Source organism: Hermetia illucens, chromosome 4 (genome assembly GCF_905115235.1).
Source record: "Hermetia illucens chromosome 4, iHerIll2.2.curated.20191125, whole genome shotgun sequence".
Lineage (NCBI taxonomy): Eukaryota > Metazoa > Arthropoda > Insecta > Diptera > Stratiomyidae > Hermetia > Hermetia illucens.
This window is the reverse complement of record NC_051852.1, coordinates 52,326,071-52,350,479: the sequence shown is the minus strand read 5'-3', so window position 1 is coordinate 52,350,479 and position 24,409 is coordinate 52,326,071. Positions and strand designations below refer to the sequence as shown.

General features: G+C 44.0%; 1 protein-coding gene across 1 annotated transcript in view; it reads left to right on the top strand.

Moving 5' to 3' along the window:
* Positions 1-762: 762 nt before the first annotated feature.
* The window catches only part of LOC119655008 (protein rhomboid), a 57,646-nt gene continuing 33,999 nt past the window's right edge, over positions 763-24,409 (top strand). The window contains exon 1 of the mRNA XM_038060675.1: positions 763-1,217. Within this exon, the coding sequence (XP_037916603.1) occupies positions 1,092-1,217 (126 nt within the window). The 5' untranslated portion in view covers positions 763-1,091. The remainder of the gene's footprint in view (positions 1,218-24,409) is intronic.

The window sequence follows — 24,409 nt, the reverse complement described above, 5'->3', positions numbered from 1 at the left end:
GTAAATATCTTAAATTGTTAATTTTCTTATAGGATACATCGTAAATAAATACATGTTAAAGCGAACCTAAATAGCGGTAAGGCACTACTAAAATGTGAGATTTGATTTTCTCATCAATTTTTCTTGTGGAGATGCAGAATTTGTTTTTTAGAAGGAGAAGAAAAGGAAATTTATGCAATTCATGCATGGGAACTAGATAAACATTAATCGAATGCCTTGGCGGATATTCTACCGGAAGAACCTTCTCTTCATTCATCATCAACTGGATTGAAAGTGTAATTGAATTAAAGACCAGTTTGTACCGAGAGTGTTCACGGTCACTACATGATAAGCAAAACAATCGAAATACTCACCCGGTGTTAATCCTCCAAAAATTGGCGCGGAAAAAATGGCGTCTGCTGAAAATCGCATTTTTATACATAAACGCACTCAAATACAGCAGAGTTTCATCCTAACTGATTTTATGCAACTTTCCTTTTGAACGCACTCTTCCGTTTGGAAACATGAACAAATCTGACATCTGATCGAGTGTTTCCGCCTTTTCAACCACTGGTACACTCCGCTAAAGCGCTAAATTGCTTTGATGAAATCCACATTTCAGCCGCTTCCAAACAAATTGTGCACAGGATTTAGCGGCTACCTTAAACAACAACCGCTAATAGCCGATAACGCAGTTCAGAAATGTCACTACGTCCCACAGCGTTGACAGTTCCCGTACAGTTTGTGGAGTTTGTTTTTGCCGCGTCCAGTTGGTTTGGCAGTTTGGCTGGTGATTGCTTGGCAGTTGTTTTCGATGTGGCTGAGTGGGTAGGTTGGGTTATGTGCGTTTGCCGGCGAGATTCCGCGGTTGAATGAGTCATTAGTGTTGGAAAGAGTTTGAGAGAAAGCTATTGTGACTCGCATCGTTTCGCGAAATTGTATTGAATTGCATTGAACAAGGAAATGCATAAATGGATCGTTAGTGGAATGAGGATGTGTAGCTTTGTGTCGATTTAATTATGCTAACCGGTTTCCGCTCAAGAATCTTACTCCCGTTACGAAGTGTCTAGTGTGTAGTTTTATTGTGAGTGATCAAAACAAAGCCAGTAGTCATGTCGCAAAATCAAATCAGCGGGGACATCCCACCTCAGATCCGCCAGGAAGAAATCCCCTTGCGTCGGAACGACTCTGTCCCATTGACCAGGGAGCAGCAGAAGTGGTACGAGCTGTTTTGCAAGGTAAGTTCTACCCATACTTTCATTGAAACTTGCCGAGCAATTTCACTCCGGCTACCGTTGTCCATCAATGTGGATTACTTAAAGCGAAAAGTAAACAATTACCTCCAAAGTCGATGCGGCGCGGACTCGTCTCCACATACTCATCGTCTGGAAAGCAGGGCGTGTAGCTCGTTTTTTCTGTAGTCATCATTCCGGCTGCCTGTTCTTACCTGGCCGGGCACTAATGCTTCCAAATTCCAATCGTGTTCGATACGTACATGATCTGATAGCGACTCAAGGCGAGCGCAAGTTCAATTCAAACCACTGGCTTAGAGATAAGATAGCGCAGGTGTACAGCCGGTGACGTAACCAATTAACCCTTCTCGGTGAAAGGAAATTAGCAGCTTCGCTGAATTGGTGTCACGATGTCGTGAGTTCAGAGGTGGAAAATTCTTTACGTGATTGTATCTGGGCGTTCGCAAGACTCGCAATGGCAGGTGAGCGCTTGAGAACTTTGATTCCCAATAAGTCTGTAACTACTTGGCCAGCAATTTCTACCATTGACCTTATTATGTCCATCAAAGTAGCCGCAAAAGGATGCCAAGAGCTGTATTTTTGAATGCTCACCTGTTAATATCTGGATAACTTAGCTCTGTAAAGAATTGGCTTTAATGTCGCCCAGTCGAACGATTGTGTTTTTCTGTTTCAGTGTCGCAGATAATTTGCCACAAATGCCACATATTTCCCGTGTCTCAGGAAATTCACATTTTCTAATAATTAATCATGAATCTTATGTTCACATTCTACATTTTTCAATGCGAAAATGCTTTGTTAATTGGCAAACTAGAAGTAAATTGAGGAGTGCGTATTTATCTTCGTCGTATGTATCATATTCGGAAGCGTGGAGAGATATATTCATTCTGAAATATCTTCAAAATGTCGGAAATCTTCAAATTTAATGCTACGCAAGTGATAAGTCCATGAAAGTGAGGCAAGGACACACACTGACTCGAGCATCCATAATGATATGGTTCAGTCACCCGATGTCAACATCTAATAAGTAGTTCCCTCACTCAATGGACTTGTGAATGCATGCCTTCCTGGCCAGCTTCAGGCAGGGTCTACCTCGTCTTCCTTTTCTAGCAGAGATACAACCTTTGTAGACTTTTCGGGCTGTATCATCATCATCCATAAGAATTAAGTCATCGGCTCATCGCAACTTATTGAGCCGGATTCTATCCACAATCAGATATAGGCTACGGAGTCTTCCATCCTTATTTAGGGGGCCAATTTTCCTTGCTAAGAACCCAAGTCTCCGAGGAATATGAGGACTGGCAAGATCATTGTCTTGTATAATAAGAACTTTGACACTATAGTGAGACGTTTCGAGTGGAACAGTTTTGTAAGCTGAAATAGGTTCTGTTGACAGCTAACAACCGTCCACGGATTTCATCGTCATAGCTGCTATCGGTTGTGATTTTTACCCTAGATAGCAGAAATTATCAACGATTTGATGTTGTTGGTTGGTTGGCTTTTGGTGCTGACGTTGCCACTTTATATCTCGTCTTGCCTTCATTGATGTGAAGCTCAAAATCTCGCGCCGCCTGCTCGATCTGGATGAAGGTAGTTTGTATGTCTCGGGTCGTTCTTCCCATGATGTTGTGGCGCGGCAGGATTCGCGGCATTCGAAATTTATTTCGAATGTCGCGAATACCAGCGGACAGATGACGTCACCGGCGCTCCACTCAGTTCAGACCTCGCTACAAGAGTGAAGAACAAAGTAGGTGACGAGAAACGTGAGATGAAAAAAATAATAACAATAAGTAAAAAAAGACAGTTAGCAGTCATTGTGAAAAGAACGAGTTTTATGCAGAAAGAAAATAGTTACGGACGGAAATCAGTATGATTTCTAATATCCCGGATTTATAATAGGAGTACTTTTTAAAAATTGTGTTTTGAACTTTGTTAAATACGAGAACTTTGTAAGATACAAAAAACTATTTCAAACGTACCTGGTTTGTTAATTTGTTAATTCCGGACGAATTGTCTAGATATTATTAAGTTTTCATTAAAGTGAAGGGATAAACATCGGTTCAACTTGGAAAAGAATACAAGCTCCTAAAATGTCAATATCATCGGCATAGGCCGGTGCTAGGGTGAATTTAAAGAGGATCGTGGCTCTCGCATTTACTTCAGTATTACGGATCACTTTTTCCAGGGCCAGGTTAAAGAGGACGTATGATAGGGCATCCCCTTGCATTAGATCGTCGTTCACGTCAAATGGTCCCGAGATGAATCCCGCTGCATTTATCTGGCCTATATTCGCAAGTCCGGTCCACGGAGTGTGGGTACTGTCTATTAGATATACTCTGGTTTTGTTCCGGTTAGGTCTCGCCGACAAGAGGACATAACCATGCTATTCAAGATGCTTCCCTGGCAGTTACATGACTATGAGTGCGATGCTATACCGACAACGAATGTTCTGATTTCTGACGTTATCATACTGACTTATGCTACCGATTCAGTGCCAAATTTTTATTTCCATAATCGCGAGAATATGAAACCGCTGGGTTCGATGATCTCCCCGAAGAATTATTTATCGCTGTACCTGCACTTTTTGCAGATCACCTACTTTCATCCATACGATATCCCTGAAAGCTGTTTGGCGATTTGACCTTTGCCATCGCTCCATCTCAGGCAGGGTCCTCGTCTTCTTTTTCTACCATAGATATTGCCCTTATAAACTTCCCCGCCCACAGTAACCTATTGAGCCGGATTTTATCCACAACCTGACGGTCATGGTATCGCTCATAGATTTCGTCATTGTGTAGACTACGGAATCGTCCATGATCATGTAGGGAGCCAAAAATTCTTCGGAGGATTCTTCTCTCGAGCGCGCCCAAGAGTTTGCAATTTTTCTTGCTAAGAACTCAGGTGTCCGAGGAATACATGAGAACTGGTAAGATCATTGTCTTGTACAGTAAGAGCTTTGACCTTATGGTGAGACGTTTCGAGCGGAACAGTTTTTGTAAGCTGAAATAGATTCTATTGGCTGCGCTAGATAGGAGAAATTATCAACGGTCTCATAGTTGTAGTCTCCTATGTTTATTCTTTCCGTTTGACCAGTGTGGTTTGATGTTGTTGGTTGGTTGGTTTTTGGTGCTGATGTTGCCGCCATATATTTTGTCTTGTCTTCGTCAGCATAGGCTAGTAGTTGGGTGGACTTAAAGAGGATCCTACTTCTTGCATTTACCTCAGCATCACGGATCACTTTCTCGAGGGCCAGGTTAAAGAGGACGCATGATAGGGCATCCCCTTGTAGACCGTTGTTGATGTCGAATGGTCTTGAGAGTGATCCTGCTGCTTTTATTTGGCCGCGCATATTGGTCAGGTAGCTTATATTCATCGTAAAACCAGCCGTTCCGACTCTTTTTGCGGCTGGGGGAAAGTGTTTTTGTGGCCGTATTTATGATAATGTTCTTTACGTGATTGTGAAGATCATTTATTGATGCTTCATCTCCAGGATCTCTGTTGACTGCCGTTATTGCGGCATCCATTTCCCTCTTATAGGTGTTGCGGAGGGCTGTGTTGTGGATGGCTTCAGTGTTAACTCTCACCTGATTGCCAGACGGGACTCTGGGTGGTGTTGTTATTCGAGCTCTGAGCACCATACCAACGAGATAGTGATCCGAGTCTATATTGGTCCCCCTGTATGTTCTGAGATTTATCAAGGCTGAGAGGTGGCGGCGTTCGATCAGCACGTGGTCAATTTGGTTGAAAGTGGTCCCGTCTGAAGAGGCCCACGTATGTTTGTGGACCGCTTTCCGCGCAAACCAGGTACTTCCAACAACCATTTCGTGTGACCCAGCTAATTGAATATTCCGCAGTCCGTTATCATTTGTTTTTTCGTGTAAGCTATGGGAGCCAACGTATCGCCTGAATACGGGCTCCGTCCCTACTTGGCTGTTAAAATCCCCAAGTATGATTTCGATATAATATTTGGGCAGGCTTAGGGTTCTTTCTACTACCTCGTAGAAGGTATCGTTCTTCGACTCTGCAGTGCTATCTGTAGTGGCGTGAACGTTAATAAGGCTTATATTTCTAAATTTCTAAATTCAGAGCCGTTCGCTTATGTTTTCAAAGCCGATAACAACAGGTTTCATTTTTTGGCTGACTAAGAAATCTACTCTGAGCACATGGTGTACTGGATGGCTGCTTATAATATATCGTGTAGCGACTCTTCTCCAGGAAACCGGTGCCTGTCCAATGCATCTCCTGCAACGCTGTTTCATCAGCCCTACAGTGGGACATGATATCGGCTAGTTGCTTGGTAGCTTCATCTCTGAATAGGGAGTACACCTTCTATGAGGAAATCGCAACTCGTTATTCATTTGTCGTTGCCGGGTTCGTCGTTGTATTATCCGTCCGGTCCGAGGCTTCTATTGTGGCTTCGTAACTTCGGTTTTCCGTCTAGGGAGGAGGACCAGTTGGTACAATTTACCTGGTTTTTAGGCGTGGGAGACTCGCCTTCATCTTTCTCCGTTTGCAGCTTTTTAAGAAAGAGCTTCCAGCGGTCACCACGTGGAGGTGGAGACAGAGTTTGGTAGTAGAGCTGTTGGTGTTGGTTCACCAGGCATTTCTCAGGATTTATGCTCCATCGTGGGTACTCATCCACGTTTCGCCCTAAGACCTATACTACCCTTTGACCACCACGTTTTGAATATGACAATTAAAATTGCGCCATGCAGTGGTATCTGCGTGTTTTCTGCCTAGCTAAAATAATCCTGGAACGCATCAACGAACACCGCGAGAGCTTGATCGGCAGAGAGAAGGTTGGTTTCCACTGCGTTATTTTACATTGACCACATCAACACCCTACGGATTAATTCTTGGATAGCGTGAACAGGAAGTATATCTGGCGTGCTCTACGCGGGAGGGTCAAAACTAATAGTTATTACCAGAGCTACAAATGATGGCGCGAAATATCACGTGCTGCACCGAGGTAAAATCTCAGAGCAATTTGAAGTCGAAAGCGGATATTGTTTCTTCTTGATATTGGTGACATTCTTTATGTTGACGGAAGGAGTTCAATGGACTATGAAAAGAAAAACACCAACAAAGCTAAGGTTCTTAGTCTGACGGGTTTTCGCACTCTCCCTAGTTGTATTAATGGGCAGAGCACGTGGAACTTTGGTGACCTGAAATCTTCATTGCAAATTGAAGCTGCTTGCGAATCGGAGTTTCTCTTGTATGTATCTTATTATAACTTTAGGCAATGCCAGTTCATCTTGTTCCCCAAGAGATAATCCAACACCGAGCCCTATGAGATTTCTGTTGTTACGACGATAGATTTGATTTTGGAAAGCAAATTTTAGATCAATTTAGTGAAATAGCTATTTGCTCTGATGTAAAATCGCTGTGTCATATAAGGTTTCGTCCCTGGGTACTCGAGAAGGGCGATCAGAACCGACCCTGCAAGGGAATCATCTGAAGTATCTCTTGCGAAGAAGCCCTCCAAACGTTATCTGAGACTATGGAAACCAGACACGCTCTCTGAGGACATATGCGTCAGGAGAATTCTCTCGGCTCTGTGATTTGCGGTTGGCCTCCTTATAGGAGTTTCATGATAGTTGTGCCCATATCGCGGGCATAATTCCTTGTGGGCTGAAAACTCCGACGCTGTATTCCTTAGTTGTAGCAGAGGTTAGCGTACACTCAGCATAAAAGGGTGCGGCAGTATCAGTCACGGCGGCACTATGATTGTAGTTTCCAAATCAATCCGTGTCCAAAGAGGACCGTGGAATTACACCGACAGGTACCCACGTTGAAACATCAGAACCTTCATGTATCCTATAAGGGAAACGTCCATTGTAAATTACCCTCTTTAAAGTTTTTTCTATTACATCTATGAAGTCTTTTTCAGGGCCTCGTGAATTTTCTGCTTCACTCTACTGTAAGTGCCTTTGTATTTAGCTGACGATATTTTCCTTCTAATTTACTTTAGCGCTTGACTTACTGTAACGGCTACTGCGTAGGGGAAGCTCCCGCTATAGTTTCGAGAGGCTTCCTAGTTCTACGATTTGACGTTCTTTGCACGGTTTCTAATCTCCAAGTTCAAATTGTCTTGCATTTTTGTTAGTGAGTTTTTCCGTTGGTCCAAAAATGGTGTACATCTTTGTGGTTTTTTAGCCTTTTTTAAAGTTTTGTGTGATTATGTAACGTATCAGACAAAAGGACTACTTTTCGAAAATGATTTTATCTCTGATATTGAGTAAAACGCAGGGGAGTGAGGACGCTGAATGTAAACCCCAAAAAGTGAAACAGGTCTCGCTCTCAGAGCATACCCAACCGAACAATATAAAAACAACACAGTGTTGCATCTATACAAAATCTAGGACTCAAAATACACCCCATTACGAAATTTGCTTAAATAAAGTTATAAACTTTAGCACATTATTTTATTTTAGAAATTAGAGGTATGGAACTTGGGGATACTCCAGTAAAGGGCTTCTTTGCTTTTGGCGTCTAGGAAGCATCTGAAAAATTCTTCACCACGTTTCAAATGGCCGCCCTTCGATTTCTGAGGAGCTACCATTTGTTCCACTTGTATGGCTTCCCCTTATTTTCTACCATTCTAGAAAATCCTAATGGTATGCTTAACACTCTGGCGCACTTTGCATTGATGAATTAGACAATTAATTTATTTTTCTAGCAGGGTAAAAGATAGTCCATGTTGGAATTCCTCCCATTGGCTTCCTTTTCAGTTGGGTTCATTTCTTCCACTTGGGGACTTTTTTGGAGACTACGATAAAGTCAAATGTATATTTTTGGGCTTCATAATTCTTGCGAGGAGTTCATCTGCAATGTTTGTCTATAATTGCGAATAAATCACCCCCTTGAGGGCTGAACAGAGTTTGGTTATAACTGTGACAATTCTGCCTTGCATATTCATTATATTAATGGACACGTACCATCTTGGTCAGAATTCCCACAATACTTCTGCAAGTCTGCCTGCTTTTTGACACCATAAACTTTGTAGTATATTTGTTTAATTCTGACAGGAAAAGTTTTGTTTTTTTTGTTTTGCATGCTGCTGCAGTAAGGCTCTGCTACTTGGCATTATGGAGAGCCCGTTCCCAGTTTTTGCTAGCAATATTAGCCTGACACTCAAATTACTGCTGGAACCACGCCATGGAGGACATTGAATCTCCACGCATTTTTCTGGCTTTTCGTAGTTTTGTCTCTTCATTCTCTTCATTTTTCTCTCTAACTTCATAGTTTCTACCAAATAAATGTATGGGGATCCGAGCATCAGAAGGCGTTGCGAAAACTAGATTCAGTTTTTCCAATGCTCGGTGCCCCTCTCGTCGATTGATTCCCCTAGATATAAACGTATTAGCTTATGAGCTGCTCTCATTGTAGTGCTCTGAATGTATAAATCCAAGGGCTGCAAATTGAGTAATGTATTTTGGAGCTGCGGCGTGGCCCCTGTAATCACCAGACAAACAATTCTTTGCAGCTAGGCCAGCTTGCAGTGAAAACTCTTTTGTTCCACCTTAACCCATCACTCTATGGAGATATCGAATTTGATAGTAATTAAACGAAGCTAAGGCTGCTCAGTACCAGTATCCCACAATACTGGTTTCGAGTCCTCTTTAATACTACTCTAATATGATTTTTTTAAGGTTTTGTGTGAAACAAATTCAATCAATTGATCAAAATTATACTATTACTAATAAAGTTACGGTAGCTCAAAGTTGGCTTTACCGTGTAAATTTACTGCAACTGAATATAAATATCACACTGAATAGTTTGATATATTAGATGCATATACATAGCGGACTGCGTACCAATGGGATAGTTCTGCACTCAAATATACTCACAGAAAAAGGAAACAAAACCTTTCATACCGGAAGCGCCGAGCTTCCCGTTTCCCGACTTTTTTGGTTATTCATGGCATTTTGGTTCACTTTTTTCTATCAAATGAAATTTCTTCATCCTCGATTATTCTTCGACACTTTTTTGTTAAAAAATTGTTCTGTACTGTTCTGCAGTATTTCCTTGCCTTTCGGTATTTGTTTCTGTGTTTGCTCTTCCTTCGCTATTACTCTCTAAAGAAGAGTATTAGTGCATTGCAAATCACTCCAATTAATCAATAAAGTAACTTTTCATTTTCCATTTTCTCGTGCGTCTATTCAGATACTGCTAAAGAAGTTTGCAGAGTTAATGGCAAAACAATAAGCAAGTGGATAGCTCGCTGCTCTTTGAAGCACATGGTTATGAAAGCCTTGGAAAAAAGGAGAAAACTGGCTCTTTCGATGAAAAACATAACCGTTACTGCATTGACGAAAGGTCCTGGGCTTGTTAAACAAACTATAAAGCACGGAGGTGGCTCAATAATGTTATGGGGATATTTTATTGCGTTCGTTGTTGGGAAATTATGCCTTATAGAAGGCAAAATGGATTAGCATCGGTATAAACATGTATTGCAAAAAGAAATGCTGAATTCCAGGAAGACGATGTCAATGTCTCCTCCCAGGGTTACGTTCCACCAGGATAGAGAAACACATTACCAAGAAAGTGCAAGAATGGCTTCAAACGCAATCTTTCGTGATCCTGGAATGGCCTGCTCAAAGCCCAGACCTTAACCCAATAGATAATCTCCGGGCCTACATACCTACAGAGAATACAGTTCATGCCCGTCTTCTTTATCGTTAAGCCCCAGTTTAACTAACACATACAACTCGTCTCAATAAACCGATGCTATTTTGACGAAAAGCATATAAAACCGCAAAACTGACAACATTGACTCAGTTTTGCACTTTACTGGATGTGTAGTATGTTCGCCTACGTTTTTATGTGAAAACAAGTCTCAATCAGGGACTGAAGAATGCATCCTTATCACCCTCAAAGAATATTCAACCACGTAGGTAGATAGATCTTCATGATTTTAACAATACCATTTTATTTATTACAATTCTAAAGGGCTGATATGTAGAGATCCACCGATTGTTGTAGAAGTCCAAAATTAAGTGTTCAAATTTATTAATCACGAGCTTTAAAGGCTAATTTTCAAGATCCAGCCCCATGCCATATTTTAGTTCCAGTCTACTTTTTTACATATAACGATTTTTATGAGCCGTTACCGATAAGATAATGAACGTTATTTAAGTTTTTATTATGACTTTTATTACGAACTCGGATGTGGTTTTGCAGTACATAGCCAAATTTCGCAACCCCGACTTGAAATTAAGTCGCACACATATTGGAATTACCCTCGTATCTCTACTATTTGTAAGGTTGGTTATCTGGGATAGCACTGCCATGGTCAATCAAGAATGCAGCTATAAACTTTTCAATCTATGTAATCCAACTGCCTTGGAGGGTTACTCTTCTTAAGGGGGTCATCCCGTGTGAAGGCTGTTTTTTAGAAATTTTTTGTGAAGAGCTGGATAAAGATGCAAATATGAATTTTTCACTATAGATTTATTAATATCTTGAGCGTGCATAGTAGTTAGTTAGTTAGTTTTCCAGCCCGATCGGATAGTTTGTTATTGAAATACAGAGAAATTTATACAACCATTTCCAAGAAAAGGTGTTTTTCTGCTGCCACGCTAGAGGGCGCTGTTATCATCTTAAAGAAAAAAAAAGTAAACGGCATTTAAATGTACAGACTTAACTACAGTTCGCAAATTAGGATTATTAAAAAATATTAATAGGTAAATTTTTGGTGCCTTGTTAAACTTTTTTTTTTGTGAATTTTGGTGTTTTTTCCCGGCTTCTTCAATGAATAAAAAAAAACTACTGAATGAATCGCAAATATCCTAGTTTGCGGACCGTAGAAATATGTTCTGAATAAGTCGTGAAAATTTCAAAGAATTCCGTTGGATAGATTTTGGGCTATGGTGGCAGTCGATTTTCAACATCCAGTTTGGAGAAAAACACATTTAAAAAGTAGAATGCGATTTTTGGCCATAAAACTTTAACTGACCCTTAATCTGCTATACCTAATCCATAAACCTTAGGTTTCTTGAAGAAACACATCAACAGCCTTGGCTTTAATTGTTATCCTTTTAGCGAAGCCATTCGAATGTCATTCAGACCGATAAATACGCGCTTTATTACAGCTATCGACATAAATCTGACATGTGACTTAGCACGTGTTTAACAAATATAATTTCTGAACGACTGCGAATATCCAAAAATCGCTTTGTCCATATATTCTACACTATATCTAGATACAATTGATGCCAAAAAAAAATTCGATTCCGCGGATCCGACACACGGGATGCCCCCTTAAAGCTGTGCAGTAGTTCAGTTGATGGAATGCGAAAATTCGATTGGTTGATTTCAATATATCAAATGAGATCTTTTATGTTGGGAAAAGTGTGATGTTCCACAATTTTGTAAAGTAGGTTGTCATCGACATCAGATGTCCGACTTGATCACATAATTTAGTCTATTCACAATTTTACCGAAGGGAATTTTGCGCTTGCGCTCATCTCCAAGCGCATAAACGCTCAAGTCATGATGATTTATTAAAATCGGTTTACCTTTTGTGTCACGCATTTTCTCAGGGGCAGTTACTCTGATTGATATGAAATTTGGGAGGGGGAGTCTGGGGGGGTCTGCAAAAGGCGAGTGTGAAATGTTTTTCCTTCGAATATAGTTGTGTAAAATATCAAATGAACTATCTGCTTTCCCAAAGCAGACAGTTCTGAAGACGTTTATCACAATAATGTATCAAGCCGTAATAACTATCGATTTAGAGTGTTTAACTCTAATAACTTTTGTCTGAAATAATAAAAAACTTGTTTCTTTTTCGTTGGTGTGGATATTTATTCTAGCGAATACCGATATTTCGAGAACCACTTGTTCCCTTCATCAGTTACACAACACAAGTTCTTGCATCAAAAGAAACAACAAGTCTTTTATTATTTCAGATAGTTATTCGTTGGAAACACCGCATAATTACACTCTAATAGCTTAGATATCTTTCTAAAAAATTTTCATTCAAAATAGAACTGTTTAATGAATATTCTCATCTTGCACATATTGTACAAAACAAATAAGGGAGAATGTGTTATATATGTGACACAAATACGTTTAATTTTGCGCCCATTTATTTTGTTATCACATTTATAGTGTAAATTTTGGAAATAAACAGAACGTGTCTGTCTCATATAATAGGGGTAAATTTACGCCAATATTTTTTAGAATATACAGGCTGAAATGGTTTCCCTCTCCGGTACTTTTCCTAAGATTCTTTACCTATCAGAGATTATATTTTTTTTTTTTTTTTTTTTTTTTTTTTTTTTTGTGCGTACACGGAGGTGGAAAATCTTAGAAAGACACGTCCGCCGCCCGAACGGCGGAACAACAGCGGGCGCGTGTGGGATTCACACCCACTAAAAACCACCCCCGGTCTCTCCAGCCCCAGCCCCGCGGGACCACCATTGAGGTATTACTTCGCGGGGTAGGTTTGCCCTTAGGCACTCATCCTTCTCCTATTTGCAGCTTTCCTCCTTCTTTGTTCTTTCAGCAACTCCTCCTGCATTTGGATGATTGCGGAGCCAACCGCAAGCCACTTCTCCTCGGACTCCAGCATCTCAGTAACCAAGCTCTCCGGGGTCACACTCCTGCCCAGCACCTGGTTTAAGCTCCTTCTCTCCATCGCAAATCGTGGGCAGTGAAACATCACATGCTCTGGATCCTCCGGTATGCCATCGCATCTGGGACAGTTCGGAAAGTCATCCAACCCAAAGCGGTGCAGATACTGCCTGTAGCAACCACCGTGTCCCGTGAGGAACTGGGTAATGTGGTAGTTGGTATCCCCATGTTTTCGCTCAAGCCACACCCTAATGTTGGGAATGAGCCTGTGCGTCCACCGACCTTTCGCAGATTCGTCCCATCTGCGTTGCCAGAGATCAAGCGACTCTGACCTTGCCGCATTTCTACGCTGTGCATGCCCCTCCATATGTCTTGCATTGTACAGGACACTCATTTCTTTGGCCAGAATGTCAACCGGGATCATGCCTGCCACCACCAATACTGCCTCATCTGATGTGGTTCTAAAAGCACTGCAAACCCTCAAAGCCATCCGCCGGTAAACCGAGTCCACCTGCTTCCGTCTCTGAGAGTTTGCAAGCGCCTCTGCCCACACAGGCGACGAGTAGAGCAGGATGGAGCGCACCACTCCGGCTAGCACCAACCTCCGGCAATGTTTCGGCCCACCAATATTTGGCAACATTTTTGCAAGTGCCGTGGTGGCACTGGCTGCCTTTTGGCATGCATACTCTAAGTGCTCCCTAAAACTCAATTTGGTGTCAATTATTACCCCCAGGTATTTGATAGCCGGCTTTGATACGACCGTATGTCCACCGACCTCCACTTTTACAGTATTATTTTTCCTGCGTTTGGTTATCAAGACCGCTTCCGTTTTCGCGTCCGCAAAGGTCAGCCCGGCCTTTTCTAGCCAGGACTTTACCGCTCTCACTGTTTCCGTTGCGCAAACCTCCACATCTTCTGGGTGTTTTGCTGCAACAACCACAGCTAGGTCATCAGCAAAGCCGACAATCGTAGTCCCCTCTGGGACGGGAAGAGCAAGCACCCCATTATACATGATATTCCACAACAGGGGACCAAGTACCGATCCCTGTGGTACCCCGGCTGTGACAATGTACTCTTTGGGGCCCTCATCCGTCCCGTACCAGAGAGTCCTCTCTGAGAGGTAGTTTTCCACCAAATTCGCTAAGTATCCGGGGACACCTATGTCAGCCAACGCCCCTTTAATTGTATTCCAGTTGGCCGAGTTGAATGCGTTTTTGACATCCAACGCCACCACGGCACAGCAGCCGCCAGAAATCAGTGCACCTTTTGCCAGGTTTACCACCATGCCAATTGCGTCCACCGTAGAGTGGGCTCGTCGGAAACCAAACTGGCGTTCCGACAAACCATTGCTGGCTTCGACGATGGGCAGAAGTCTGTTGTAGATGACTCTCTCCATCATCTTCCCCATTGTATCCAACAGGCAGATAGGACGATACGACGCTGGGTTTCCAGGTTGCTTGCCAGGCTTCGGAAGCAACACCAACTTTTGCTTTTTCCACTGGGCAGGGAATATTCCTTCTTTTAGGCACGCCTCGAAGGTGTTGGCGAAAAGGTCGGGCCTAGTCTTCACTGCCAGTTTCAAAGCTCGGTTGGGGATGCCATCCAAACCTGGGGCCTTGTTGTCACCGACCCTACCACATATTTCCCGCAGCTCCTCCACAGTTACAGGCGGTATTATGCCGTCATTTGGCTGGACACAAACTTGCCTTCCCCTATTTTCGTGGTGAGGGAACAGAGTGGTAACAATCTGTTTCAGGAGGCGCGGACAGGTCACCTGGGGTGATTTCCGCAGCCTTTTCATCACCACTCTGTAAGCCTCGCCCCAAGGGTTTATGTCGGCATGGTCGCACAGCTGTTTGAAGCAGTTCTTTTTGCTCCTCCGAATGGCTTCCTTTAGGCGGCCACGCAATTGCTTGTGTGCCTCCTCTCGACCGTCGCCACCGGGTTTTCCCCTGAGTCTCTGGCAAAGCCTCCTTGCCCGAAAACATGCGGCTCGCAAACTTGCGATTTCATTGTTCCACCAGCAGTTGGGTTGCCTACTGGGGAGCAATCGCCTTCTGGGCATAGTAGCATCGCATGCTTCCGTCACCCATCGAGTGATCTGGGTGGCTTTCTCTCCAGCCGTACCATTCAGGGATATGTCGGATTTGAGCACCGCGGAAAACGTGTCCCCCTCGAAAGCTTTCACTGTCCAGCCAAGCATACCACCCGGCATTTTGCGAAAACTCTTTTTCGAGCTCGATCCGCCCTTGATCTCTATGCAGATTGCCTGGTGGTCGCTGTGAGTATAGTCCTCACTGACATGCCAAGCGATTCTACTGGCTAAAGTGGCACTCACGTATGTCAGGTCCACTATAGACCCCAGGCCCCTTCCCCGGAAAGTGTACGAAGACCCAACATTCGCCAGTACCACGTCCAGCTCCGCGAATGCTTCGAGGAGAACACGTCCCCTGACATTAGTTATCCGGCTGCCCCATTCAAGAGCCCACGCGTTGAAATCGCCTCCTATTATGATCGGCCAACGTCCTCTTGCATCCAAAACAAGAGCAGCAAGCATCCGCTCATACTCGACGAGTGTAGCGCTGGGTGGAGCATAGCAGCTGTAGATGTGGATGCCCTTCACCTTCGCTCTGATGAAGCCCTCCTCCGGGTGCTCCATTATTTCCTGGAAGGCTTGTTCTCCACAAGTCCACAGCGCTGCTTGGCCCGTTTGGTCTTTGACCCAAACGCTACCACCGCGGTTTCGGTATGGTTCACTTAGTATGGCCACATCGATGTTTTTCTCGCGGATGGTTTGCGCGAGTAGAGCCTGCGCCGCCTCGCAGTGGTTGAGGTTGATTTGTATCAACCTCATCTGCGATTTGTGCTAAGGGCTCTCCTGTATTCCGGGCACCTGCTGCTGCCTGCAATGTGCCGATGGTCCACACCCTCCTTTCCTTTGCACAGTAGACAATTTGGGTCAGCTCCGCAGTCCTTGCTGATGTGGCCTTCCACTCCGCATCTCCTGCATTGCTTTGACCTGTCATTTGGGTTAGTGCATGACTTCGCAATGTGACCAAAGCCAAGGCATCTAAAGCACCGTTTTAACGCCACCTGTTCCCTAAGGCGACACATAACCCAGCCTATTCTCACTCTCCCTGCTGCTAACAGTTTGAGTGCGTTCTCCACTGGTAGGCTGATGATGGCGGTTTGTGTTCCCCCATAGGCTTTCCTTAGCGTTTTCACCGCTGACTCTTGTAGTCCGGCAAGATCGAACTGTTTCTCCAATGCTTCGCAAACCTCCTCCTTCGTCGTGATTTCATCTATATCTTTGCAAATTATAGTGATCTCCGGCCTGCTAGCTCTTATGTCAGCTTCCTGCCCTAAAGTCTTCCCGATTTGGCTTAAGAATTTTTCCGCGGTTACATCCTTGGATTTCTTAAGTTCCAACATAAGATCTCCCTTCTGCGACCGTCTAATACGGCTGACGTTGTCTCCCAAATTGGTGAGTTCGGGGTCTGCCTTCACTTTCCTGAGAATGTCGGCGTATGACCCTTCGCCTCGTTTGGAAATGAAAATCACCTCCGGTCTAATCTTCCTCCGATAATTTCTTTTCCGCGGTTCTACCTTCCTCCAAGCTTCCGCATCCGCCTTTGAAGGTTCGATCCCTTTTCTCGAGGTAGCCACTGCAGTATTTTCCCTGGTAGCTTCAGACGTACTTTTCATGAACTCCGCCTTTTTGGGAGTTGAGTCCTTTTTTCTTTTCGGGGTTTGCTGGCCTGTTGAGTCATTCAGCTTCTCGCGCAGCCTCTTCCCCGGTTTCTCCCCTTTTGTGTTTTGAACCGGCGTTACTTGAGTTGCCTGGTTCACTTTTCCAATCGGCGACTTCCCTACTCGTTCATCCTGGGCCTTGCCGTACGTCAAACGGATGCCTCTTATCATGGCCCTTATATTTTGGTGAATGTTCCTGCGCTCCTTTATAAACTCACACAGCTCCATGATCTTTTTACCGAGGGCAGTAAAGGCAGCTCCAGACTGATCATTGCCCAAAACATCGCTCGGGTGAATCGGCGTCAGCGATTCTTCCTCATCGAAGACTCCCGCTTTACGCTTCCCACTGGGGGTAGCGATCGTGGGGGCTTGTGCCCGTGTGGGAGGGGATCTGCGAAAAATCGAGCTCCTTCTGAACGGATCCATCACTGGAGTCAGTTCAAGTTCCTCCCGTACGCTTGTAACATTAGATGCCACAGTAGCCAAGGTTCCCACTACTGAGGCACTGCGGTCGTTGGATATCGACGGCCGGGAGCCCGCTTGCTCACTCCCAAAAACCGCCGGCACTGGGTTTCCGAAGCCCTGCACCGTAACTTCATTCTTCTTCTGCTCCTCCATGTTTGGTTTTATTTCTGGGTATCCTTCCCATAGCCAATTTTTATCCACGGGTGGGTGTTTACTTCCCACCTACCCGGCCTGCGCATAAACATGCCCATACACGCACATCTCCGGATGCGTGCATGTGCATGGCCATGGCACATTCGCCGAGCATTCCCTTATCCGCACGAAGGGACGCGCCTGATGGGAGATTTGGCAACTCCACACAGGATCAGAGATTATATAGATTATGGTGAATTTGCTATATCCCATCCTTCTCAGGACTCTATTCTTCGTCGAATAAATTCATTTTCACGCATATAGACCCTTCTGATGCCATTCCTTGTTACTCCCTCTCTACAGCAAATCTTGGACACCGGGGGAGAACATGTTTTAGATTTTCGTATACAATTCTTATCATCGCAAGCAAGATGTTAATCTGTATAATCTTAGCAACCATGAACGCTGTCCTATCCAATGTTGTATAAAAGGCGCTGGCAACTCAGAATGTACGATATGCTGTTGATAGGCTTATATGTTTTAACTTTCAGGTTCTTGGCTCATACCGGCATTGCATAAAATAAAATCGGCATGAAAACCCTTTCCAACGACGGCCTTCTTGGTGGTGTAACCCTAGCAATATTCTTTCTTGTTTTCTCTTATAGCGATTGACATCAGATTTGGTGGAAAGGTGGGAACTGTGAACGTTACGCATACAGTGAATTACGTCAAAATTAAAGCGAGGTCTCCATACCTGCAAAAGGAAGGAGTAAATTTTTTTTTTCACCAAATATAGTAGGTTTCGGTTAGTACTTTTCGAAGTTGGTCTTAGTTTTGACCGTTATTCACGGACCCATTCCCAGAAACTACCTAACCGAAAAATCTGAAAAAAAATCAAGAGACTGTCACTGTATGGCGCCTAGGCTCCGAAATACCCTTTATACCGATATCTGTTCAAATAGAGTTAATAATAATATATATTACTATAATTTTTAGTAACTGGCTACAAAATACCCCTTAAGTTCATGTTAGGATCATGAAATCGCAACAATGTAAGTCATAGCATATAACGTGATTCTACCAAGTTTAGTGTCGCTTCTGTGCAAATAAAAGACTATGAATATCGGTATCATGCGGAAGAGGATATTGTCACATAATACCTTCTGTTCAAAATTAAACCGGACTGTGCAAATAAAACGACAACAATTAATTATTCTTCAATATTTATTTTATCCCCTTCAAAATAAACACCATCGGAATTAATACACATTTTCCAACGTCTTTTCCAATCTTCAAAACACTTTTTGTATGCTGATTTTGTAATGGCCTTTAGCTCCCTCTGCGAATTTTCTTTTATAACTTCAAAATGTTTTCCACGAAGCGCCAATTTAAGTTTGGGAAATAGGAAAAGGTCGCAAGGAGCCATATCGGGCGAGTATGGTGCTTGTGGGACGACATTGACGTTATTTTTTTTCAAATAGTCACGTACAAGCGCTGATGTGTGGGCCGGTGCATTGTCGTGATGCAGAAACCACGAATTGTCCTTCCATAATTCTGGCCTCTTTCGGCGAATATTTTCCCGTAAACGCTTCAGAACACTCAAATAATATTGTGCATTTACTGATTGACCTTCGGGAAGAAACTCCGAGTGCAAGACACCTTGACTATCGAAAAAAACAGTTAACATCACTTTAACCTTCGACCGACTTTGGCGTGGTCTCTTGGGTTTCGGCTCATCTGGATAGCGCCACTCCGAAGATTGTTGAGTAGTTTCAACATCATACTCGTACACCCAAGTCTCGTCACCAGTAATGATGTGCTGAATGTCCCTATCAACCATAGAAAGCATCTCTTCAGCCACAGTTTTCCGACGTTGTTTTTGAAGAGAATCCAGCAATTTTGGCACAAGCCGCGCGGTAACCCAACGCATCCCCAAAATATCATGTAAAATGCTGTACGCCGATCCAATCGATATGCCAAGTTCACTAGCTATTTCCCTTACGGTCACTCGACGATTTTCGGATACAATTTTCTTTACTTTTTCGATGTTTTCGTCATTTACCGATGTCGCTGGACGGGAAGCATGGGCCAAGTTCTCAATAGATGTACGGCCCTCTCTAAACGATTTATACCAGCTAAATACCTGCGTACGCGATAGAGCAGATCCACCATAGGTATTTTGCAGCATTTTTAATGCGTCTGGACAAGACATTCCGTTTATAAAACAATTTTTTAAACACACTCTTTGTTCAACTTTTTAATCCATAATGAAATTCGCAAAAATATTTCGCCGCCTACTTTTTGCTAAGCGATTACAAAGAAATGACGTTGCAGATCACACTAAAAATTGACAACTAAAATCATTGCAGTCTTAGATCTCTTCATAAAAAAAAATTTAAACAATACGTCAACAACGGTTAATTTAAATGATACAGTCCGGTTCAATTTTGAACAGAAGGTATATGCATATATTGTGTTAGGTACTAATGGAACAAATGTCCGCTCAAATGTCTTTATAAAAGAAGTACACAAAACCTTTCTTACGTGAAGCGTCCAGCTTTCGGTTTCCCGACTTGTTGTACCTTATCCAATTGGGCAGACAATTATGTCTAGAATTTTTACCAGAGTCATCCGTCTTCATTGAATCCGTTTAGTGAAATATGTGCGTCTGATTCGACAACTTCCTTTCTCGCAAACGTTTATTTGAGAATGATCGCCTAGAACGCTTTATTATAGCACTCATTCCTTTAAGTAAATCGTCGCTGCTCCTGGTCCTCTCCACTAGCAGCTGGCTTGTGTATCTCCTTCGTCTGCAAGTATTTACAACACTAGATTACAGTTCTATTGTCCGGATAGCTGAGTGGTTAGAGCGCAAGGCCGTCGTACGGAAGGTCGCGGTTCAAATCTCATTGGCGGCAGTGGGATTTGTATCGTGATTTGACGTCGGATACCAGTCGACTTGGCTGTGAATGAGTACCTGAGTCAAATCAGGTTAATAATTTCGGGCGAGTGTAATGCTGACCACATTGCCTCTTACAGGGTTCTGTAATCCTGTAGTGTACCGTTACGGTCTTGAATGAAGTGCTTTAACACACTTCAAGGCCCTGATCCAATATGGATTGTTGCGCCAACGATTATTATATAATATATAATATTATTATTTCCGAGTTATCACAATCTCGGCAGATAATACTAGCACTAAGTACCAAGCATCTAGGCTCGGACGATCCTACCTACTTAAAAACTAATGGGGCGCTAGTGATTTTGGCCGGTGGTAGGTCAGTGGGCCAATCCGTTGAGTACTCCCCGCAACATCGAGCACGTATGCAGAATGGTGTACTTCTGCATGGTTTGAACCAGACTGTGCGAAAGTCCCAGGACATGAAGGGAAGCCGTGAGGGATTTACAATACCTGTAGTTGACAATATTATGGGAACTACAACCACCCGCTCGAGACGCCAAATTTCTTTGATTTCTCGAGCCAATGGCTCATAGTTCACCTTCTTCTCCACGTATTTTCGTTCAATGTTTCTATTATGGGGGATAGCAACATCAATAATATACGCGGAGCGACCTGTCTTGTCAACTAACAGTACGTCAGGCTTGTTGTGTAGAGAATGGCGGCGTCAGAACTTGCCGGACCCAATACATGCTATAAGCAGAACTATCAAGTACTGCTTGCGGCTCATATCGGTAAACCGGACATGTTCCTGTGATCAGCCCATGCTTGTATGCAAGGCTTTGATGGATAACCTTACATACATGCCTGGTGATGTATTGCACCGGTGCCATAACAGTACAGCCAGAAATGAAATGGTCCAAGGCCTCTAACGCCGAACCACATATTCCGCACTGGTTGTTCTCCACCCGTTCTTTCATGATGAGCTTTTTATAAGCTCGGATGGCGACCACGCCGTCCTGAATGGCACACATGAACCCCTACGTCTCAGCAAAGAGCTGAGACAAATGCAAATCGACAAATGGCTGCCAAAGACAATTCACGTGTTTACCGTGTATTGCCTTCGACTTCCATTCATCGATCCGCTCTTGGTCCAACTTCGCCCTACTCAGAGGATTGAAAGATCGATCCTTCAAGTTAAGTGGAGTTAGCCCACAGTCTGCCTTACAAACAGCCGCATGCAAGGGACTCGCCTGCTCTTTGCTGTAAAAATAACCGTGCAGCGAGTCGACTTGGCGATGATGTTGTGCCGCCACGTCAACCACGCCCCTACCTCCGAAGTCACGAGGCAGGTTCTTCCGCTCCACGGCAGATTTGGGTGATGCATTCGGAATTTGGACATGGTTGTCCGTATCCGCCGCTGGACGTCTTCCAAATTGGTCTTCGTCCACGGCAATATACCGAATGCATAAGCCAGTGAAGGGATAGTGAATACATTCAAAGCGCTTATTTTATTCTTCCCCGAGAGATGCGATTTCAGCAAAAGCTTTATGTCTCGCAGAAATTCGGACAGCAGAGCATCCTTCAGATCACCAACTCGAGCATGGGTTCCTTGCAGAATTCCTAGGTACTTGTAGAAGTCTGTCTCGGTCATAGCTTGGATGTGAAGGTCACCAATGCTGTGTCCGGCATGCGGCTCGTGATAACCTTTGCGGACGGCTTAGATTCGACACTTGTCTAATCCCAACTCCATCCGAATATCACCGCTGAACATGTCTATTATTCGCAACAGACTTCTCAGATGGTTCTCAGTGCCAGCATAAAGCTTAATGTCATCTAAGTACATCAAGTGTGCCAGTTCGCACTTAGCACGTAGGCCATACTTTATTACAAAACCTTGCCCTCTAGCTTCATTCAGTAGCCATGAAAGGAGGGTTCAGTGCCATACAAAACCAAAGGGGACACAACGAATCCCCCTGGAAGATGCCCCTCCGTATACGGATGGGCTCTGAGGTATTAGCACCCTCAGATGTACGCACCGATAAGGTGGTGTCGCCAAAAACTTTATTAGTTTCGGATCAATGCGATACAGATGTAGGATATCGATTAGCCAGGTATGCGGAACGCTATCAAAAACCTTGGCATAATCGATATAGCAACTAAAGAGGTCTCTATGGCCTCTAGTTGCTTGTCCTACAACTACCGAGTCGATAATGAGTTGCTCTTTGCAACCCCTTGACCCCCTCGGACAGAATGTTGTTGGTCTCGAGGTGCGCATTGATCCTTCCACTAATTATGGACGTGATGAATTTGTAGAGGGTTGGTAAGCAAATAATCGGTCTTGTGTCTGCGGGGTCTTCTTAGGGATAAGGTACAAGGATGGAAATTCCTCTGGCCGACTCATGATCTCATTTATACTGCGTGCTAACCGACTGTGTACTCTGGTAAATTTCTTATACCAGAAATTCTGCACCCGATCCAGACCTGGGCCCCTCCAGTTCTTCGAGCTGTTTATGACTTGTCGAACTTTCTCTTTGGTAACATCCGCAAAATTCATGCCAGGCGTATTGGCATGGCGGGTGCCTTCGGCGGTGATCCACTCAGCATGTTCAGTATTCTGGGCGGATAACCCCCAAAGTCCACCCCAATACTCTTTCGCTTCCGTCACCGAGAACTGTATTGTCTGGGCGCTCTGTTGGGATTCGTTGTGAGATCTGAAAAAGCTCCGCTGGTTCCTCGCGTATGTTGCATTCTGAACACGTTTGGAATGAGTTTCGCCATACTGTCGTAACCGACTGCATATGATAGAAAGTTTCTGTTTTAGTGTGTCCAGAATTTCAACTACGGGTGTCTCACTGGGGATAGCATAGTTCCGGTAAACCCTCTGCACTTTATTTTTCACCCGTCTGCTGGCATTGCCCGTGCTGATCTGAATCAGTCTAGCAATGTCCTGCCTTAGTGAGTCCCGCCGACGTTCCAGACGAATTTTCCATGGTGGATATCTTTGGTCACTCAAACCAATAACATGAAAGCGAATCTTTTGACCGTGCAATCTGATAGCCGCAACTGCACCACAATACACAAGTGATTGTAGTTGCAGCAGCGACATATCAGCACACAGCCGAGACGCAATCTCATCATTGATTTGAGATAGAATTACCGGAGTTGCTGGAGATGCATAGAGCCTGGAACTACCTGGTTTTTGTAAAGGATCCATATCCGAAAATTCTATACACGCTCTTTGGAATTCGTCCCGAACCTCAGCGGAAACCTCAGCTGGACGGTGGAGAAGAGTGCTTCGGCGATTACGAACCTGTTGCCTGCAGTGCGGCGTGGTGTTGTTGATGCCGCCGCCTCTGCCCCCATCGACTCTCGGTCAGCAGTTTCCCCGATGACCTCAAGTCGAACACGCTCCCTGATGGTGGCCGGGATTGTGTCGTTGCGAGTAATAAGGCGGTACTGGTCTGCGATTCGCTGCACAGTCACGTGCGCGAATTGCGGGAAACACTCAACGAATCTCTGGTGCAACAAGGGGCGGTAAGATGTACCCGCTCCCGCCGTTATTTCGTAGTAGGAGCGGATGATGAAGAGGTTCATTTGTTCAGTCCATTTGATCCGCTGCTTACGCGAACCTGCTGAAGTGATCGCCACAAATTGTGGCGAAACAGCTGCAGCAGGCGGAGCTGTACTCCTGGTCGTCGTGGCGCCTAGACGTGGAATCGCCCCACGACTAGCGGTTTACACGCCGTACTGTCCATTACGGGAGCCCGACCCAGCCACCAAGTCAGACGACTCCCGCCGGTTATCCGTACCGGACCTCAAATTTCTCCTTCTTCTCATTGGATGGATTTGCATTTTATACCTAACTGCCAGGTGTTGGGATAGCTTCCTCAGTGAGTAATCTGCAAGACTGCAAAGTTCCTGCACTTTCCTCACCCCCTGAGACGCTGCGGTGGCATACAGCCATTCAGACTGAAGCTATCCATCCCTCCTCCTTTCATAACCGGGCTTGGGACATCCGGCGGAGTTATTATTATTATTATTATTGTTGCGGAGCACTATCTGCTGACACATGCACGAAGACGAAGATGTGCAAGACTAAAATTACTGAAACTTTCATATTTTCTTGAATTTATTTATAAAAATGTAGGATGTGGTTTCTGAAGGTATATGGAATCAAAAAAAGCAAAAATAAAATAATACTGGTACCTTAAAAAGTTTTGGGAATTACCAGGTGAAGTGTATGGTTGGCACCAGAAATTCCGTAAAACCCTTTTTTAAGGTTTTGTGTAACCAAAACACACGCAGTTTTCTCAGAAACGGCTACACCAATTGGCACTAAATTTGGTAGGAAGGT